The 22,147-nt window shown below is 42.6% G+C and overlaps 1 protein-coding gene across 1 annotated transcript in view; it reads right to left on the reverse strand.

Annotated features, from left to right (window-relative positions):
- PTPRE (protein tyrosine phosphatase receptor type E) overlaps positions 1-22,147 on the reverse strand; it is a 301,972-nt gene that overhangs the window by 98,933 nt on the left and 180,892 nt on the right. The window contains exon 4 of the mRNA XM_089669546.1: positions 18,172-18,239. Within this exon, the coding sequence (XP_089525672.1) occupies positions 18,172-18,239 (68 nt within the window). The remainder of the gene's footprint in view (positions 1-18,171; positions 18,240-22,147) is intronic.

The following is a 22,147-nucleotide window of genomic DNA, read 5'->3' on the forward strand; positions in this document are numbered from 1 at the left end:
AAATGTGCTTTGTATGCATCAAATGCCTTTGTAAACCAAGATATTACCTTGCAAATGTAGTACTGACATCATCACTGTGCTGTATATAGTCTGTGCAGAGAGCAGAGCTGTGGGAGGGGCCAAGCAGGTTTACTCATTACAGGTTGCTTACAGAAAACTACAGGAGGGGGTGGAGACAAGACCAGTCACCCTGCTTAAGGAGAGAGAGCAACACTGACAGGTCTTTATTACAGGAAGCTTCTGCACACATTTTGCATTTGGGACACCTGCATATGGACAGATGTCAGCGTGAGAACAGCAGCTGTGTCCATGCATCTACTACATCCTAATAGATATCAGTGGGACTGCCAGCACAGGGATGCACAACACACCTGGGAGTAAACAGGCGAATGCTGTGAGTGAAACCAAAGGATAAAAGAAAGGTGACAAAAGTATTTAATGGGAAAAAAAGCATGACAATTGTTTAGGATATATGGTGGATTAGCAAACTAAATGCCATCACTTAGGAGTTTGGAGCAATTTTAAAAGCACAGCAACAACATAGGGGTTGATTTCCCAAAGACAAATAGACTGTGCACTCTACAAGTGCAGCTGCTCCAGAGCTTAGTAAATGAGGGGAAGCTCTGCTGACTTCCATCAGCCAATGAAGTGCCAGCAGAAATGCTGTTTTTGTTATTTTCCTTGCATGCGTTTGGGTAAATAAATCTTCGCCTCATTTACTAAGCTCTGGAGCAACTGCACTTGCAGAGTGCGCAGCCTATTTGTCTGCAGGAAATCAACCCCATAGTATGATGCTTTCTCATTGCACATCTTATGACCACACTTGGGAAATCTGAAGATATACTGTATGTGTACTATATAATGCAGAAATATAACCTAGCTGTCCGCTCTTTAATATATAACTAGTGAGATGTATATGCAGATAATTAAAGGCATATAATTATTATCAATTAAATATTAATTATTATTAAAATACATATTTTATTTTATTTTTAACTGTCTATTTCAGTTTTGATTTTGGTTTTCGGTCAAGTGCATCCTGAATTTTTGGTTTTGGTCCAGAATTTTCATTTTGGTGCACCACTAACCGTTACTCAAGACAGCTGCAGCTGAAATGCTGGAAAGATTTTTTTCTAAGTGATTTCTCAACAAAATAAAGCACTGAGACGCAGATGGATAGTGGAGTTAAACATGAATTAAATTATTATTATTATACAGTATTTATAAAGCGCCAATAGTTCGCTCAGCGCTGTACATTACAAAGGGGGACAGAACATGTGACAGAACAATACCAATACAATGCAAAACATGAGGGGATCGAGGGCCCTGCTCTTTCGAGCTTACAATCTAGGAGACATTTTTAGTTAGCAGTAACTCTTAGTGACCCTGTTAGGTGTTCTGTGGAATCTTGCTGCAGGGGATTACAGAGAACTCAGATTAAATCAGGTAAACCAAGAAAACTTGAACACAGTTGCATTGGTTGCTAGATAATAATAGCAGCTCATGGGTTGCTGCCTAGGTGCAGTATGTCAAAGTGTTGGTCTGACATAAACTGTAGTCTATACAGGGTATCCCGTGTTCTGTGCCAGGTGGCTGTGTCCCTCCATTTATTAGGAATTATAGGAATGTCTTACCGGGTTAGTTATTAACATGCAGGAGGCAGAAGCAGCCTTGTTTAAATTCCACGCTGAATTCCTTTAGGATAAAAAGAGGCAACACAAGTGCTGACATGGTCCACAAGACGAGGACAAGAAAATTCTGATCTTTCTTTTCATTTTTAAACTGAATTGGCTCTGTGAAGGTTCTCCTTTATCCAGGTTACGGTATAGCTAGAAGTGGTTAGTCACCTATCTTTTACTGGATTTGTTCTGTAATGTTGAAGATGTTGTCAGATTCCTCAGGTTTAATGAGTTTTGAGGACATTCCTGCACTAAGGCTCCAATCACACCAATGCGTTTTTTAGTGCTTTTTACAGAAATGCACTACAGTCCATTTAACATGGTTTCCTATGGAACATGTTCAAATCTATGCTTTTATGAGCTGCTGCGTCTTTGGAAAGGGTCAGGGACTGTTTTAAAAGTATGGGCAGCACAGTGGCTAAATGGTTAGCACTTCCGCCTGGCAGTACTAGGGTTGCTGGTTCGAATCCCAGCCACGGCAACACCTGCCTGGAGTTTGCATGTTCTCCCTGTGCCTGCATGGGTTTCCTCCGGGTAATCCGGTTTCTTCCCACACTCCAAAGACATGCTGGTAGGTGAATTGGATCTTGTCTAAATTGGCCCTAGAATGTGAGTTAGGGACCTTAGATTGTACGCCCCTTGAGGGTTAGGGACTGATGTGAATGTACAATATATATGTAAAGCGCTGAGTAAATTGATGGCACTATATAAGTACCTGAAATAAATAAATAAAAGCAAAAAGCAGTGTTTTTGCTACAATAGATTTCAATGAAGAATCTGCTAAAATGCATGGTAGTGCATTTTTGCCGCGTTTTGCATTTTTATTCTACCCAGCAAAAAAAAAAAAGAAGAGCTGAACAAAACGCGGTCAAAATGCATCAAAAACACGTGTAGAAAAACGCAAAACGAACTGAGAAAAGCACCGCAAAATGGACAAAAAGCAAACTGCATACGTGCGAATGGTGACTAACTGGATCTAAGGGCTCAATCTTATGCATTGGGTTGTGCTGGGCAGTCTTGCCCAGTACAGTCCCACTGCATAGACAAGGCAATTTGCTCTATGTCCGTCACACTACATTGCACTGCAATGCGCCATGGTGCATAAAAATAGATGAAAATGTCATTTTGTAACATAAATTCAATAAAGTTGCGAAAAAAAAAAGTAAAGGAAGCTATAAATCATAGAAGCGCATCACATCCTTCCTTCACGTCGCGCACCAGCAGCTGAATGTTATAAAGGGAATAAACACACATGTCTAAGCATACATGTGTTTAAAGTGGATCTGACCTCAAAAAAGGTTTGTTTTCTGCCTTACTGGGGGCATTTAGAAATGTTAGGGAGGAACTTAGCTGTAAATGAGTACCATAAACTGAAACCAACTATTTAATTTATTTTTAATATGCAAAGCAAACTCACCCATCCATCCACCCATGTCTCCATGCTTTATTTTATTGAGAAATCACTTTGAAAAACACCCCCCCAGTATTTCCAGCCATCACCATCTTCAGTAAGGTCCTGATACTATCCCTAAGGCTTTATTGGGCTGAAACGCGTAAGCCTGGAAGGATACATGAAGATTGTCCCCTGTGTTAAATAAAGCATTTAATCATCCCAGGGCCGGGTGTCACTGTCCTTTTCTACAGTTGTCAATTGGGTGGACAGGAACCTTATCCGTAGCACTGGTCAGCTCACATTATTCCTTATGGATCACTTGGGTAGAGCACACGGTAAGTTGTGTTTATTTACATCATTTACTATTGATGTAGCATTTACTTCCTGAAATCCATCTGCCCTTAGCTCAGGCATGCTGGTGGGAGGGTGTGCTTAGCTGAGAAAGCCCCTCCTCTAGATGAAAGGAAAAAAATGCCCATAAAGGCTCTTGGGATGTATGACATCAATTACATAGGCCAGAAATCAGGAAGCAACTGAAGAAATGTAAAAAAAGGATCAAAACAAGTAAATATAATATACCATCCTATCTATTTACTAAGGCTGGCAGCATAAGGATTAAAAAATAACTAATACTGATTGAGACAGTTTAATTTTGCTTTAATTATGCCTAAATAGTACCATGAAAAATGTACATTCTGTTTTGAATTCCTCCTGAAAAATAGCAGTGCACTTCCTGTGCCTAGGAACGCCTGTATCTCATAACTGTATATCTGCAGTGTGAGATCATCTAAGGCACTGCAGTCTCTGACTGCTAGTCTCACCAGATTTGCATTGAGATTCAGTGAGCTGCTTGCTGGAGAGGAACCTGCATTGCATGCATCTCCCTGCTTCTGTGTCATTCATTCTGTGGATCTGTGCTTTATGAACCTTTCCTTCTGCTTCTTAAATATTTGGCCACCAGTTGACAGATCACCAATCAGGAGGATTCTGCTCTGACTTGAGGATGCAAAGCTCTGCCTCTGCCAAAATGGCTGCGTCCACACAGCGACACAGAAGTAGACATGCAAAATAATTCATGGGGAAAAAGATCAGATGCAGGGAGACCAAAACAATTAAGGCGACTAGTCCTTTGCCTTGTGCCTGCATCTCAGGCACAGCTTTTAGAATGTAAGTCTTCTTAAAAAGAGAAATAGCAGTGTCAACAATTCATATTCTGTACTGTGAAAAGTAGTTATTACACTATGCACAGGTGGAACAGAGCCAAATGCTGACCACAAATAGGCAAATAATTCCTTTAGAAAAAAGGGAGTCACTCATACTCAAGTGAGTCACATGAATATACGTACTCCATGCAATCTTTGCTTAAAGTGGACCTTCAAGTAGCTTTACAAGTCTATAAAATATAAAATCTTACACACAGCAATAAGTCCCGATATCTATTTGCTACAAAAAGCTTCCATCAAGTGGTCTTTAACGCATTTCGACTGGGTAAGGCTGTACCTGGCCAAAACGCGTTAGTACTCTAGAACAGGAGTCTCCAAACTTTCTAAACAAAGAGCCAGTTTACTGGCTTTCAGATTTTAGGGAGGACGGACTGTGGTCATTGGGAGTAGAAATTGTCCTACATCATTGGTAGTAAACAATGCATCTTTGGCATTAGGGGGAGGAATAGTGCCTTATTCTTGGTGTGTGTTGGAGAAATAGTGCCCCATCGTTGGTGTCAGTGGGAGGAATAGTGCCCCATCGTTAGTGTCAGTGGGAGGAATAGTGCCCCATCGTTGGTGTCAGTGGGAGGAATAGTGCCCCATTGTTGGTGTCAGTAGGAGGAAAAGTGCCCCATCATTGGTGTCAGTAGGAGGAATAGTGCCCAGTTGTTGGTGTAAATGGGAGGCATAGTGCCCCATCGTTGGTGTCAGTGGGAGGAATAGTGCCCCATCATTGGTGTCAGTGGGAGTAATAGTGCCCAGTTGTTGGTGTAAATGGGAGGAATAGTGCCCCATCGTTGGTGTCACTGGGAGGAATAGTGCCCCATCGTTGGTGTCAGTGGGAGGAATAGTGTGCAGTTGTTGGTGTAAATGGGAGGAAGAATGCCCCATCGTAGGTGTCAATGGGAGGAATAGTGCCTGTTGTTGAAGTCAGTAGCAGGATTTATGCCCCCTTGTCGGTGTCAGTGAGAGGAATAGTGTCTTATATCAGTTGGAGAAAAAGTGCCCCAAGAGCAGTATAAGGGCAAGCAAAGGGCCGCATCCAGCCCCCGGGCTGTAGTTTGGAGACAACAAACAGGCACTTGGAGCTTTTAGACTTGCACGTCAGGTGAAGGAAAAACTGCAAACAAGCTCAACAGCTCTGGTGAGGTGGCTTCCCTGGATGGGCACCCAACAGTCATTCAAACCATAGGAGCACAGAAAGAAGCGCCAGACCAAAACTAGACAAAAGAGTCTAGGATCATTTTATTGTTAAAAAAGTCATATAAAAACACCCAACATGTTTTGGGGGCAACAGTGCTCCCCTTTCATCAGGGCTCAATACAGGATAAAACTTGGATCGACTCAGAGAAAACTGTAACTTCACAGATCTATATTAGAACCAAAACTGAACTCCCTTCATGGAGTAACAACTTGACAGCAGTTGCTGAGCATCAATGGAGCTACGAAACGCGTTGCCTGTTTTCATATGACTTTTTTTTTATCACAATTACAATTATTTTGAACTCTTTTATCTGATTTGGATCTAACACTTCTTTTGGTATTTCTATAAAAGGCATTACAGACCACTTTTGCATCAAATATATATTGGGACATATTGCTATGTGAAGGAGTTATAAACGATATATTTTGTGTGTGAAAGTGGATGGGCATTGATGCTGAGCACCAGCGACCCTAAATGCTGATAAACTGAGCGACTAGACTTTTTTTCCTTTTCTTAACTTTACAAGTCTACATGAGTGGATTCCTGAAGTGTCACAATATACAGCAATAGTATTTTAAAAAAGCTTTAAATGTTATCATTACAAAGCCATCCCTGATTTACAGCCAGTGACTTTGGCTAGGCTCAGATGATGTCATCAGTCTGCTGCAGGCAGAAGGAAGCATTTTCTCAGTCTCCTCTCCCTACTAAAAGATTGCATTGTAACTAAGGCAGAACATAACAATTCAGTCAGCTTTACTGTTCTGTATTCAGAAAAGTCTACTTTTAATGAATCAACACTCTACACAGACTTGTCTACATTATAACTCTAGTGTTGATGTTTTACACCCTTTACAGACCTCAGAATGGCTCAGAAGAGAACAAATGAAATCATTAAGCTTCCGTATTATAGTTTATAAGTCATTATCATACGCCTCTGAAAATGTTAATGTCTTCAATCAGAACAGTAATTACAAAAACTGGATACACCACATCCAGACGGAGCTACTTTAACAAACCCAAGACAGAGGAGACTAATTATTCTGTTCAAATGTCACATTCCTTCTTCCATCATCATGGTGTGCGATAGAATTCTATTACTGCTGCTGAACCAGTTCCTGGAATCCTGGGACATATTATTCCTGATATTTACCTATGTACTCACTTCCTTATTGTTTACAAATCAGCACGTAGGGTCACATAGTAATCTCTACTACTGGAGGAACACTCTAGTCAAAACTGAAACTTAGTGGTTGTAAACCTTAGACACGAAATATGAACAAAGCATATCCCTCTATAGTGTGTGCTTCTCTATTCAGAGCACTAGGTGTAATTTCTGTCTGCAGCCTCATTCCTCTGATATCTGCTTGAGTTGCTTCGAACAAGTTTTCCTGACACCAAGAGCAAAATGGTGACAGGGAGGGTACAGCTTGTGATTGACAGCCTCAGCTCTCTTCCTGTGAGCTGTGTGGAGGGGTGTGTGTCTCTTCCCTCCAATCAGCTCTCTGAGCTCTCCTAACTTAGTTTAACTTCAGCTCACCGCCCCCTGCTTTTCAGAGCTGAGAGATCCTGTGTAAATTCTGCACTTTGAATGGCTGTAGGGGACAGCTGCTTGTAGATAAACATGTACAACTTATGTAGGGGGATTTGTTTCATCTCTGTGTATCACCTGAGGCCAGTCACTTCACTCTGTATAAGTAAAGGTTTACAACAACTTTAAATAAATCGTGTCATGATAGAATTATCCAACTGATAACAAATTAAAGTGTAAATATACTTGTTTTTAACATTTCAATTACAAGTGGCCAGCATTATTAATAATAAAAAACAGATTTTGCTGGAGTATGACAGTGGGAGAAGAAATAGACTTTAGAGCTCCAGCCAAAAATAGCATGTTGGAAATGAATAGTCCATAATGTGGTTGTAAACCTCTGAAATGAAAAATGAACAAAGCATATCCCTCTATAGCAGGGGTTTCCAAACTTTTCAAACAAACGGTCAGTTTACTGTCCTTCAAACTTTCAGGGTGCCGGATTGTGGCCAGCGGGGGTAGAAAATGTCCCTGACCCAGCATCAATGAGAATAATAACTTAGGGTTGGTGGTCAGTAGGAGGAGGAGTAATGCCCCATCATTGGTATTAGTGGCATAAACAGTGCCCCATCATTGGTATCAGTTGAAGACCTAGTGTCCCATTGTTGGAGCCAGTGGGAGGAATACTGCCCCATTGTTGGAGACCACTTCTCTATAGTATATACTTGCCTCAATCCAAAGCACCTAGTGTGGCTCCTTCTTGATATCTCCTTTCTCTGCTATCTGCATGACTCACTTTTGGACTGAAATTTGGCTAGTTTAGGAGTGACCAGCCAAATTTCGACCCATGTGTAGCCACTTCAGTTGAACAAAAGTCGATCTATGGATTAACATCTGTTCAGCCACCCTTTCGGATAAAAGCCGCTTAATCAGCGGCTGCAGCCATTGGCTGCAGTGCTGATCTGTATATTCTGACAGCAGGGGAGTCTCCCCGCTGTCAGAATACAATAGCGCAGTGGGGAGGATTCCCCCATCCACCTTGAATGTGTGGATGGTGGAATTATTTTTTTTTTTTCGTTTAGCCCACTGGCTGAATGAAAAAACTGAACCATGTGTAGCCGCAGAATTCTGGATGATGGCCCACCCCTCTTCCAGCACACAGCAAGTGATTGACAGCTTCTGCTGTACGTGTTTCCCTATCATTCTGTGTAGAGGGAGGTGTGTCCTTTCTCTTCACTCAAGACTCAGGTTATATTGATTTCTCCTCTTTGGCCTGTGCAGTGTGTGATGCCAGATCCCACCCCCTGCCTGCTGGAGCTGAGTTTTTGTGTGTTTTAGAAGGCTGTAGAGGATAGATGCCAGCATATAAACAGGTACAACTTATGTAGGAGGATTTGTTTCATCTTTGTGTACCGTCTGAGGCCAGTCACTTCACTAGGTATATGTAAGGGTTACAAACATTTTGACACCAGGTCAAAGTCAGGTACTTACTCTGCTTGTATTTAGTTATGTATTAATGATTACAGGACTGTATTGATTTGTGTATTTTATATCTGCCTAGAGTTCAGCTTTATACTTATGTTATATGTAGTTTAAAGTTAATATCAAAATTAATATCAAATCTTTACAAATAAACATTTAATGCATGGGACTCCAATAACACAGTACTGATATGAAAGAACACAGCAGTAACTGTTTGCTTTCAGACTCTCTCTCGCTCTCTAAACAAATGTTTATACAAAACAAAGAATAGGGAAAACTAATTTAACTACATTGGAAACTCTGAGCTTGAGCTATTGGGCTTAGTAAGAAGAGCAGCTAAGGTTAGCCAGGGTAATCAATGAAAGGAGCCTCACCTACTGGCTGTAAATAAAAATAAAAAATAATTATATTTTTTTAGTCACAAGCATGACAAAGAGAACCTGACCTGGCCTAAAATATTTCTAAGGCAGCAACAATGGTGAACTGCAGAGACTTTTCTGTGCCTGCATACAGTGGCGGGACAAGGTAATCTGGAACCCAGGGCAAACATACCAAACTGCGCCCCCCCCCCCCCCACAAGATGTATGAGCAACCCCCCCAAAAACATTTCTCCTCCTCCCAGTACAAATCTGACTGCCCCTTGATGAAACTTTCTCTCCCAGCATAAATTTTGCCCCCCCATCTCCCCTCCCGCCTCAAATCCTCTCTCTCCCCAAATCCCCCCAGCATAAATATCACCCCCCCAGCCAAAAAAAAAAAATCACCCTCCTAATACCACAAATTCCCTACCCCTCAAATTTTTCCTCCAAGCACAAGTATTCTTCCCCCCCACTCAATGTCCCCCTTCCAAACCCCCCTTCTAGCACAAATCCTCCCCCCCCCCAAATGTCCCCTTCTAGCACAAATCCTCCTCCTCCCCCAATGTCCCCTCCTAGCACAAACAACCCTCAATCTTCCCTACTAGCACCCCCATCCCCCTCAAATAAAATTTCCCCTTCTAGCACAAAAACCATTCCCCCTCTGCCATATCACCTCTTCCAGCACAACCTCCCCAAATCCCCCCTCCTAGCACAAATCCTTTTCCCCCTTCCCCTCATCCAACACGAATTCCACCAAATTACCATTCCTAGCACCCGCCCAAAATTTCTCCTGCTAGAAAAATTTTTACACCCTGCCGTCCCCCAAACTTCCCTTCCTAACACAAATCCCTTTCCCCTCCAATCTCCTCATGGTGCCCCCCCCTCCCCTGATACCACAGTGCCCAGGGCAGCTGCCCTTCTTGCCCACCCTATGTCCCGGCCCTGTCTGCATGTGCCTATTTTGGTCTTGTAATTGATTCTTGCAGAGTCCCACTGCATCCTCAACTCAACTTCTGCTCAAGTTGATAATAAGCTCCCCAGTTCCTACTGCAATCCCTCAAGGCAAAGCCCCTCTTCTCATTAAAGTTCCTATATTTGACAGGGGGTGGGACTTAATCTTGACTTGGGCAGAAGTCGAGGCCTCGTGCACAGCCTAGGCATAGGATCAAAGTGGCCCCAACTCCAGGCCATGTTCGTTTTAATTCACCTGCCAAATAAATATCAATTAGTAGAATGTAATTATTATTATACAGTATTTATAAAGCGCCAATAGTTCGCTCAGCGCTGTACATTACAAAGGGGGACAGAACATGTGACAGAACAATACCAATACAATGCAAAACATGAGGGGATTGAGGGCCCTGCTCTTTGGAGCTTACAATCTAGGAGGGAGGGGACAGTGGTACAGGAGGAGATAGCTGTGGGGGATGGAGTGGTAGGAAGAGTGGAGGAGGTCGGTCAAGTTAGCAGGGGGTAGGGTAGGCTTCCCTGAAGAGATGGGTTTTCAGGGTGCGCGAGGAGAGGAGAGTAGGTGATAATCTGATGGGTTGGGGCAGGGAGTTCCAGAGGATGGGTGACACCCTGGAGAAGTCCTGGAGGCAGGCATGGGAGGAGGAGACCAGGGAACTAGAGAGAAGGAGGTCTTGTGAGGAGCGGAGTGTGCGTGCTGGGCGGTACTTGGATATTAGGTCAGTGATGTAGTTCGGGGCAGTATGGTGGACGGCTTTGTACGTCAGTGTTAGGATTTTGAATTTGATCCGTTGCGCAATCGGAAGCCAGTGGAGGGATTGGCAGAGGGGGGTGGCGGAAATAGAGCGGTTGGAAAGGTGAATGAGTCTGGCAGCCGTATTCAGGATCGACTGAAGCGGGGATAGCCAGAGGTGAGGGAGGCCAGTGAGGAGGGAGTTGCAGTAGTCGAGTCGTGATATGATGAGGGAGTGGATGAGCTGTTTAGTGGTTTCTGGGGTTAGGAACGCGCGTATTTTGGCGATGTTGCGGAGGTGGAGTCTGCACGAGTTTGTTAAAGATTGGACTTGGGGCTGGAAGGATAGGTTGGAGTCCAGAATGACACCAAGTACTCTGGCCTGCAGGGCGGGTTTGATATTGGCGTTGTTGGATGTGATGGAGAAGTCAATGGGGGGTGGGGTCCGGGCTGGGGGGAAGACAAGAAACTCGGTTTTGGAGAGGTTCAGTTTAAGGAAGTGGAGCGACATCCAATCTGATATGTCGCTCAGTAGGTGTGTAATTACCACAAAAGGGTCACAGCAGTGGGGGTACCTAAGAACTTAGGTTCCAGAACCCCCAAAAGATATATAAAGGCAGTATGGATTCAACTTGCCAGGTTCCAGAGAAAAATTAAATATGAATTCTAGGTGTAGTCAGCCTTTAATAATTATAGATTATTTGCAGTTTGGGTGGGACAGGTATATGACCTTAAAATGGTTTTGATTCGAGTTCCTGGGTTCAAATCCCAACATTATTTTTTCTGAATGGATTTAAATCCTTACTTTTCTTCAAATATGCTATTGTTTGGATTTCTGCCAGGTGTAATGTTTTTTTTTCCCCACAATGCAAAGTTATATCAGATGATTTATCTGCTTCCACCCAAAATTTTCCATAGCGTGTTATGTAACTGCCATAGGGACATTATGTTATAAACAACTTCGAGGCAGGGACTCATTGCAATGGATCACTGTTCTTTGTAAATGACTGCAACATATGACACTATATAAATAAAACTAAATATAATCTGTTGTTGGGACATTATTATGTACAGCCTGTAGCTACTGGTTATAAACCACCTGCAAATAAGTCAGCAAAAACCGTCACGCTTTATTTATACAGTATCCACCACACTGGCTGTAGGGGGAACACACCACCTCCGCTTCTAGCTTTAGCGATCACAATAAATATTCGGATTCCAATCTGATGCTTGTTTCTGACTTATTTTCCTATTAAAAACCACTGTTGCTGTAGCTGAGTTTTTTACCACGTTGGCCATCAATTAATACAGAAAGTATGACCTTTACGCTATTCTCAAAATGATCAAAGATGGAAGCTTTTGTGTTGACTCAGATCAGAGGAACTAGAAACTTCAGGGCCCTGGTGAAAGAAACCATAAATAGCCCTCCTGACGCCCAGCAGGGGCCCTTCCCACTGATCCTGGGGCTCTTTATTTCCATAGTGGAGCCGTTTATTACGATCCTGCAGAGGGACCGTTCACTTGTTCTGCAGTGGGCCCCCTTCCTGCCATCTTGGGGCAAAATGCCAGGGCCTAGTCGCAAGTGCAACCTTTGCGACCCTGGTAGTTCCGCTACTGGTGTCAATAGTTTATTTATTTATGTACAATTTTTTTTAATCATTTTATTTTTTTACAACTTTTTAAGGAGCCCCATTGGGGGGTTTGATGAGATCTAAACAGAGAAAGAGAAAGGAGATTGAGGACACAATCTCCTTCTCTGCAGCCTCAGCAGCACAGAATGAATGGACAGGAGCAGCTCTGTACAGAGCTTCCTGCTCATTCACAGTTTACTATGCTTCAGTTATAAATGAACAGAGTCAGTGACCAGAACCAATTAAGACATGAAGAGGCCGGCAGATGACACATTTACCAGTCCCTTCTCCGCTCCATCCTGACACATCCCTTACAGAAGCCAGCGGGGGATGGGGAGGGGCCCAGGGGATCACACAGGGACTTGGTCACAGAAGGAGGTGGATAGGAGGGGCGGTGGGGTGGCATGTAGAGGAACTGATCCCCTCCTATTATTTAAAGGTTCCTCTATATTACGCTCCCTACACCCCTCTTATTCAGGTATAGCGGGGGCCACACAGCATCCATTTAGGGTTTACATCTACTCTGAACCATATGAATTAGGGTAGCTTGTATAAACACCCCTGGAAGGGTAAGGCTACATGTACACTGAAGCTCCCTTGGACCCCAAGCTCTCCTGGCCACTGCAAAACGGTAAACATGGAAAAAACGTGTGTAAACGCACTACCACGTTTAACCGCATTTTATCACTTGAGCTTTTATTCATTTCATTAGCCAGAGTACTTGCAATTGAAATGTATAAACGCGGTTAGCTTTAGGCGCATTTACACGTGTTTTTGACGCATTTTGTTTTATCTGGCCATAAGTGTTCCCTTTTTGAACACAAATGCTCTGTGTTTAGGAGAGGGACTTTTAACTGCCCCTAAACTCTGCTGCTGTGAAACTGGTAAAAGCCTATGTGAGCATGGACACATAGGCTTTTACCTAGTTCAGGGGTTTTGGCAAAAAAAAACACCAAAAGCTCTTAATCTCACATTTAGGAGCAGCAGTGTACCCAAGGCCTTAGACTTCATCCCTACAATTCGGTCTGCTTGTCAGTATGAAGAAATGTGATGTATTATGAGAAAAGGAATGTATAGACTAAATGCTATCAATACATTTATAAGCTGCTTCTAGTGATGAGAACATTTTTGTTCTAGAGCTTCTTTAAGGAGAAGAACGGATTTAGAAACAAGCAGCGCCCCTGGAATTAGGAAGTATACCATTTCCTTTCTGATTCCTTTTTCCTGTGCTAACCTCAAAGATGAAATGAGGCATCCTACAAGAGGGGGTTTCCACCTTCCCCTGAGATATGGACAGTCCTTGCTTGAGACCCAGAAAGATATCCATGGCTGGAAGGTACAAATGGTGAGTATAGACCATGTGTATGGACAAGAATGGAGGTGAACTGACCATAAAGAAGACCTGTCACTATAGCAAAGATGCAAAACTGTCATCTAAACATGGATCCAGGTTCCAGGAGGAACTTAAAAATCAATAAGCAAATACCGACTTTCAGCTCTAATCGCCAATGTTCTGAAATGCCCACTGCATTAGAAGCCTCCCGATTAGTTAGAGTGGCTCAGAGCAGTGGTCTCCAAACTGTGGCCTGGAGGTGGATGCAGCCTTTACCTTGCCTTTTTCTAGTCCTTGGTGCATTCTTCCCACTGACACCATTGTTGGGGCACTATTGCTCCTGCTGACACCATCGATTTGGTACTATTCACTCCATTGACACCATCAAAGGGGCACTATTCCTCCCAATGACACCATCAGTGGGGCACTATTCCTTCCAATGACACCATCAAAGGGGCATTATTACTTCCACTGACACCATCAAAGGGGCATTATTACTTCCACTGACACCATCAATGGGGCACTGTTCCTCAAACTACAATCAATGATGGGACATTATTTACTGCCACTGACCCCATGGAATCTTCTACTGCTACTGGTCACAATCCGCGCCTCCTAAAGCCTGAAGGACAGTAAACTAGTGTTGGTGGTTTGGTGTGTCAGAGCTCAGACCTTTTAATTGGAGGCAATTGGGTGCTATTCCTCCCACTGACACTATCATTGGGGCTCTATTCCTCCCACTGACACCATTGAGGGGACACTACTCCTCCCGCTGACACCATCAATTAGGCGCTATTCTTCCCACTGACATAATCAATGGGGCAATATTCCCCCCCAGTGACACCATCCATAGGGCACAATTCCTCCCACTAACACCATCAATGGGACACTATTGCTCCCACTGATACAAACAATGGGGCACTATTGCCCCACCGAATCTTCTACTACCCTAGCCACAATCTGTACCCCCTAAAGCCTGAGGACAGTAAACTAGTGCTGGTGGTGGAGGGGGGGGGGTGCCAGAGCTCAGACTTTGTAATTGGAGGCACACTTTAATTGCTGAGCACCCAGGTACAGGGCACTGATCACATGAGATACTGCAGGCCTTCTTGAGGCATCTTTAATTATTTATTTATATTATTACAGGTACTTTACGCAGCGCTTTACATATATATTATACATTCACATTGGTCCCTAAACCTCAAGGGGCGTACAATCTAAGATCCCTAACTTACATTCATACATACTAGGGCCAATTTAGACAGGAGCCAATTAACCAACCAGCATATCTTTGGAGTGTAGGAGGAAACCGGAGTACCCAGAGGAAACCCATACAGGCACAGGGAGAACATGCAAAGTTTTTGACGTTATAACTTTTCCAATAGTGGCACAACTTTTGATCACTGCCTAGAAATGGATTGGCAGGTTTGTTTCAAGTTTATGATTTTTTCTTCATTCAGCTGGAAGAAATAATGTGTTTATGAGCTTTGTAGAGCAATGAACAGTGTTTCAGGAAATAGAGTATAGGTTGAGGGCTAAAGGCAGAGTTTTAATAAAACTGGAACTGGCAGAGGCAGGTTGAAGTAGTATTGGATTCCATTGTATTGTACATTGCAGTAGTACTGAATTCAGCTGTATTGTATATAGAAGTATTGAGTTCAGTTTTATTGTATATTGAAGTTGCACTGAATTCAGTTATATTGTATATAGAAGTTGCACTGAATTCAGTTGTATATTGAAGTAGTATTGGTTCATTTGTATTGTATTTTGAAGTAGTATTGAGCTCATCCTTCATGAGAAGTCTTGCATCTATGGCTGTAGCCCCAAGATTTACCGGTTCCAATGAGCCACCTGATCTTACTGTCATCTACGCTTCATTTTACGATACGCTCATAACTATTAGGCTGGCCATACTCATATGGAAGAAAAATATATTTGAAATATATTTTAAAAATATTCTTCCCAAATATATTGCCATATATTTGAAATACTACAATTTTGGCCATATTCAATATATTTATATATATATATATATATATATATATATATACTGCATGCTGAGAAGCGTTTTTTTTTTATATTACTTCTCACATGAAAGAAAAATATACTTTAAAAATATTTTTCCCAAATAAATTGACATATATTTGAAATGCTACAATTTTGGCCATATTCAATGTATTTCAATAAATATATACTGTATATATATATATACTGTATGTTGAAATGCGTTTTTTTTACAAAATATATGAAAAATATTTTTAAACATACATTTCAAATATACTGTATGTCTTTAAAAAGGCAAATCTACATTTTTGGAATGCATTTACAAATATATGTAAAAATGTATGTTAAAATTACTTTTTTATATGTTAAAAAAAAAATCTGAAGAATATATTTAAAATTTAAATGTAAAAAATATATATTTAAGAAAATATATGAAATATATTTTGAAAAATATATAGAGTGGGTTCTCATTCCCCCTGTAGTATCAGCTGATGAGCTGGAACGAGTCAAAGCTGAGCCTGGCATCCACTTCCAACCCACGTGTACATTGACTGCTTCAGAGTTTCCCAGTAGCCATTTTGCTGATCAAGGTTTGCTGTACTTGATAGACCATGGACACCACCAGGATCCTTGCTCAGCCAGGATGCATTTTGCCCATCCAATGGGATTAGTCATGGAGAAAGATCATCTCTATGGCTCCATTCTTTTAGAATGCAAATATGTGCCTTAAGATATTCTCTTTGGTGAAAAAATTGCTTCCAATTCTGAGTGGAATGCAACCGTTGTAAGAGTCAGATAGAAGGGAAATTCTACCTAAAACTCCACTGAGTGGCATGGGGCAAGTCTTGCTCCCCGATGGTTCCTCACGGTTGTCTAAGACAGCCTTTTTCAACCAGGGTACCTTCAGGTTTCTTCAGGGGTGCTTTGGCAAAATGCCAAAATAATTGCCCAAAAAATGTATACAATCCAGTGGGTGAACGAAGCCTACATTTTAGGTACACAAAGCCACAGATTTTCATTGTGAACCATTACAACCTTCTAGCTGCCGGAGTCCTAACAACCAATTATGTCATCGGTTGATAAGGGGGATGTCGGACACCTGCACAGCATCCTTGTTTGCCCCTCTCCATCAGCACTGGGGTCACATTAGCTAATTTAGGGAGAGAAACTGAGAGTGAAGAGAAACACTGTAGTATTAGTACCAGTGTGCAAAGGTGTATTTGCTTTGTAAGAATAACTCACCTCTAACATTGGGTGTCCTACGTCTGTGGATGTTGCTTCATTATATACTATTAGTTTAGTTTTATACGTTTTAGAATGGGGTGCCTCCAGATTGTGCAAATAATTTTAAAGGGTGCCTTGACTGAAAAAAAGTTGATAAACACTGGTCTCCCTTCCATGGGTCCCTTTCATGGGTGCCACTGCTGAACTGGTGAATCTTGGTACTTCGGCCAGCCATAGATCTGATTTACTGTTCACAAAGGCTGAACTCCAGGCTGACATAAAACATCACTTTTCAATCCAGTCATTGAATATTTAACCACTTAAACACTGATATTATTATTATTACTATATTATATTATTAATTATTATTATAGACCACAGCAATTTTACCATTTCAGCTATAGGCCTACTGAGTAAGCACTACCCCATTATTTATCAAAGGGATATTGGGGATACATAATTACAGACCCTTTGCTAGTTATACAGTAAATACGTATGTATTTCAACAGTATATGGACAATTATCCAGAGTTTCACTTTAGGGACATTTACCTATATTTTAACTGTTTAAATGTTTTGCTGAAGCTTGGTGCAATCATCCTTAAAATCAGTGATAGGCAACCAACAGATCTCCAACTGGGTGGAACTACAAGTATCACCGTGTCCTGTTGGGTACCTGGTTGATTTTAAACACTCCCTGTCTGGTGGCTCATGCTGAAACGTGTAGTCCTACAACATCTCCAAATCCACTGGATTAAAGGGTCAGTCCAACCAAAATTTATATCAAGTGAGCTGAATCTCAAGGGGGTTTCTCTGATTCTTTAGAGTTTCCAATAAAGTTTGTTGCTTTATCACGCCTTACAACCATTAGCAAAGCAAGAAAAAGTGTTTTACTAGGGTCTCATTCCTCCTGCTGAATTCTCTGCAATGGAAAATAAAAGGAGAATCCAGTGATATTAGTGAGATCCTCACTTAAAGTGTGGCAATGGGAACTCACAAGCACAAGCCACAGACATGAAAAAAAAAAATACCTAAATCGGTTAATCAACTATCTTCAACATCCACCTAAAACTGAAATATCACATTTGTGTGAGCTTACCCTTTAAATTACTTTTCTTATTGATTCCTATTTTGACAGAGTAATCTGCACTGATAGGAAGAGCGTTGATCAGAGACAAACTCTAATTTCTCCAAAAGGAATTCAAAGGAGCTGACACCACTACTGTCATGTCACACATTAGAAAATGGAGAATTTTTAGTAAAAAGGAGAAAGCCCCTTTAAATACAGACTGCCGAAATTCCCTAATTACTTATTTATTCATGCAGAGACCCAGTTACTTTTCCTATGAGAAAGTCACACAGGCTGAATTTGATACTTAAAAAAAAAAAGAAAGAAAGAAAGAAAGAAAGAACATTAGTAAAACGTACCTTGTTCTTCCAAGATTCCGATCTTCTTGTCTCCAGAGCTGACGTCTGCTTTACGGCTTTTCCTGGACCTTAAGAAATGGAAAGCACGGCCTTTTAACATTATACCTGCACCATGAACGTCTTCTGATAGAGCAAATACAGGAAGTGTCTTTCTGATATGGTTAAGTTCCTGTTACACTGACAAACTTTAACACTTTGCTGTATGAATCAAACTAACGCGAAAAGACTCATGCTCATATTTTCCTGTTCTGCGGCCACAGTCCATGTGACCTGTCACTCAGCTGGTGACTGTATGATGGATAGGAGGTTAGCACGTCTGCCATGCAACACTGGGATAATGCCTGAGAATCTCAGAAGGGACACTACTTTAAAGCTGAACTCCAGCCAGATATAAAAGGTGTAACTATGTATTCATGAAAGCGACCCTTACATAACAATACAAACAATCAAAACCAGAACACATACCCTCCAAAAGAAAAAAATAAATCTTCTGCTGCCCATGCTTTTGAATCCCACTGCCCACCATCCTCAGAAGTCTGCTAAAAAATTGACACATCCAGGAGTGTCAAGTCACCTGTGTCCCCCCAGTACTCACTGGCTCATCCAAGTCCTTACAGGGCACAGTGGTGATTTTCAGGTCAATGGGAGTGTAGTGCCCCCTGATGGCGGTTGTGAAGCCAAATCCCACCCCAGGGAGCCTGCATGACCAGCTTTCAGCCTGTGTGGTTGGAAACCTTCCCTGATTCTGGCTCATACTCCACAGTCAAAAGGTCTTTTGCATGGGAACTACACAACTACTATGCAACTTGTAGGAAAGTGCAGTCTGTTTTCCCACTGTAGGTGGTGCTCGTCTGGAGCAGTACTGCAGCTAGAGGGGAAGTCAAGAGAAACTTGGTTTCTCCATGGCTCCCTTGATCCCCCAGAAGCAGCATTCTGGCTGGCTATGCTGCATCCAGGTGACACTGGCAGCCATCTTGGGTCACACAGAGTCTTTTTAAGTCCTTGCCCCCAGGTTTTGGGCACACATTTGTGAAGTGACTAGTGCAGGGAGAGTGTACCCACCTGACAGGGACAGCACTAGTGATGGGGAGAGGTTCCAGAGGAGTAGGAAAAGCTGAGGGCCCTTTTCCACAAAACCCCTCTTGGGTTGGACCAGCCAGACTACATTCCACCTCCCTTGGCAAGCACTATCTTCAGTTCAGGCCTACTCATTGCTGACTGTAATTTCCCGGTCTGGTGAGCTGCCTGCCAGGCTGTTGTACTGTTTGCACGTTTTAAAATACTTTGGTTACTGCAGTCTGGGCTTCTGTGTGATTACTGCCGTCTCACCACGCTGCATCTACCCAACAAACTGAGTTGTCTAGGGCCTCAATACCATGGTTTCACACCAACCCGGCCCAAAAACAATGGGATCTGGTCCAGACAGGAGACCCATCACCACCAACAGGTAAGCCAACAATGCTTTTCTTGATCATCAGCAGTCCCCAACCTGAGCCCCGAGTCACACTTACTTATAGTTTCCCAGGTATAGGCCACTGATATGACAAGGCTCAGTCTATTTTCTTTTCTTTTGCAATAGGCTTTATAATAGTCCGTCCACAAAGCATATCATTTAGCAGTTCAAAGTGACATCCATTACTTCATGGTTCCACCACACATGGTTTGTTCTATACAGCACCATGCCCGATTCAGAGTTCTCTCTCCTACAGAGTATTCCAGCTTCCTAGCATAACCTACCAACGGGAGAGGACAACAGTGTCCCCTAAGGAGGAAAGCTCATACTAGGTAGTATACATTATTGAAGATGCAGGCCCCGGAACTCCTACATACTATCATCAACAAGGACTCCCCAGGACTCCACCCCTCCCTCTCATTTATACCTACAACTAGGAAGGAGATGGAGATCCTTAGAGGGAAAAAAACTAAATTACACTCCAGAGCCAACATAGGCACATAGGGGTCCTACAGGTGGGCCAGCAAGTGCTAAGGGGAACACAGGAGGTTAACACTCCTGAAAGTGTTGGTTTCCCAGCAGACTTCAGGGGGCAATTCTTCAACACTGGGATTACTACTGGACACTGCAGGCACCAGGAGAGGTCAGTATCATTCTTCTTTTGCATGGTATGAGTTTGGCCATTTTTATAATTATGACAGGGCAGCTTTAATGCATCAGTGAATGTTTTTTGTACATTCAAGCAGTGTAAATACCCGAATTTGACCTGGTCTAAGCCTCATACTTATCTGCTACACACCAAAATCTTCCCTATTTGGCCTGCTGAGAGTTGCACAGCCTCTCCAACCAATGTCTCCTGGCCGAGCTCTGCTTCCATTAATTCCTATGGAAAGACTGTCCATCACTGATGAATAATAGATGGTCTTGACAAAGGAATGAATATAGATTCTTCTGTGCAGCGCAGCCTGACCAGGAGACATTCAGTGAAGTCGCTGTGCAGCTCCCAGCAGGTCACATAATGAATAAATAAGAGTTTAGAGGGTTGCTGATAAGGCTATAAAATGCACTAAAAGTACAATTATCCTGTAGGGGGTATTATGGTTCGTGTAACAAGCATTTGCTTGTGTGCGTTGTGTTGTGTAGGGGTGCTGTGATATGTTTCCTTTTTTTACCATTTTTAAAATTTGTGTTAAATTGTTAGAAAGTCCCATTTCATTCAATTCTATGCACAACACTGCACTGTGTAGTTTATTGGCATGCACTGCTGTGTGTTGCATTGTGTAAGGCTTTGTTTACAGGGATGGCAAAGGGGAAGTAAAAACTGACAGTTAAACCGTGGCGTTACTGCTCAAAAACTGCCAACCTAAAATATAATATGCAGCCAGAGGGGGTTTTATACATGCTGCAGCCTGTGATACCTGGCCTTATGTGTGTACCAAATCTAACTCAGCTTGCTGAGTTAGACACTCAGCGTCATGTGTCAAACTTGTCCACTGAAGTCAATGGGGTATTTACCACAAGGCAAACAAGGCATTTGCCTAGGACGGCATCTTTCAGGGGGGCAGCTGCATTTTTCAGGGGGGGCAGCGCCACCCCCCTAAGGAAGGGATGGAAGAAGAGACACACACAGCATGAGGACCAAGTGGGATCTGAGAGAGGCTGCGGGCTGCTTGATGGTGTATGCAAAGCCTGACTCTTGTTCCCGGGGATGTTTGGAGCTGTGAAGGTGAGTGTCTTCTCTCTCGCCAGGGTAGGGGGGGGTTGCCAGTGTATGGGGGGCGGTGGTAGTGGAAGGCTCTCTTCTCGGGTGGGGGGGATCAGGTGTTGTTGGTCAATGTCAGGTACTCTTCGTGGGACAGGGGGCTGTTGGTCGGTGCCAGGGTCTCTCTCTGTGGGGGAGCTGATTTTTGTGTTGCCTAGGGCAGCACGAAACCTAAATATACCACTGCCATGTACGTATATGAGAAAGTATCCTGTTCTCTTTCTATTGCTTCCTGCCAGTCCTTCTGCTTTCCTATTAAAAACTAACCACACTAAGCAGGAGAGCACAGCATGGTCAGTTCCCTAGCTATGTCATTCACTGGGAAGTTCAGTGTGCGGTTTCTCCTCCCCCAGCTCTTATGCAGCTGAGAACAGAGGCAATGTGATCACTTATAAAAAAAGGGGAAAAGGTGTTTACTATGGTTTTTTTTACATCTATACAGAAAGGCTTTGCCTTTCATCTCTATTTTAAACTGTACGAGTTGTTTTACAAGGTGAGGGTTCACATATGCTTTAATGATGTATTAATGATTACAGAACTGCATTTATGTATGTCTGTTATATCTGCCCAAAGCTTATCTTGAAAGAATAAGTTCACCTTTCATAAAATGTTACCTGTACACTCATACTCAGGGTGTAACATATGAAAGGACTGGCCCTCACTCCTCCCCGCTCTGACAGCCCCCCTGCTAGCTGTCAAAATGTTTAAACAACGTGGCCGTAGCCTGGGAATGTAATGTTGTTCGGCTTTGGCGTTCTTGG

This window comes from Staurois parvus, unplaced genomic scaffold (assembly GCF_062004578.1).
Source record: "Staurois parvus isolate SC_StPar_1 unplaced genomic scaffold, SC_StPar_1.0 ptg000009l, whole genome shotgun sequence".
Classification (NCBI taxonomy): Eukaryota; Metazoa; Chordata; class Amphibia; order Anura; family Ranidae; genus Staurois; species Staurois parvus.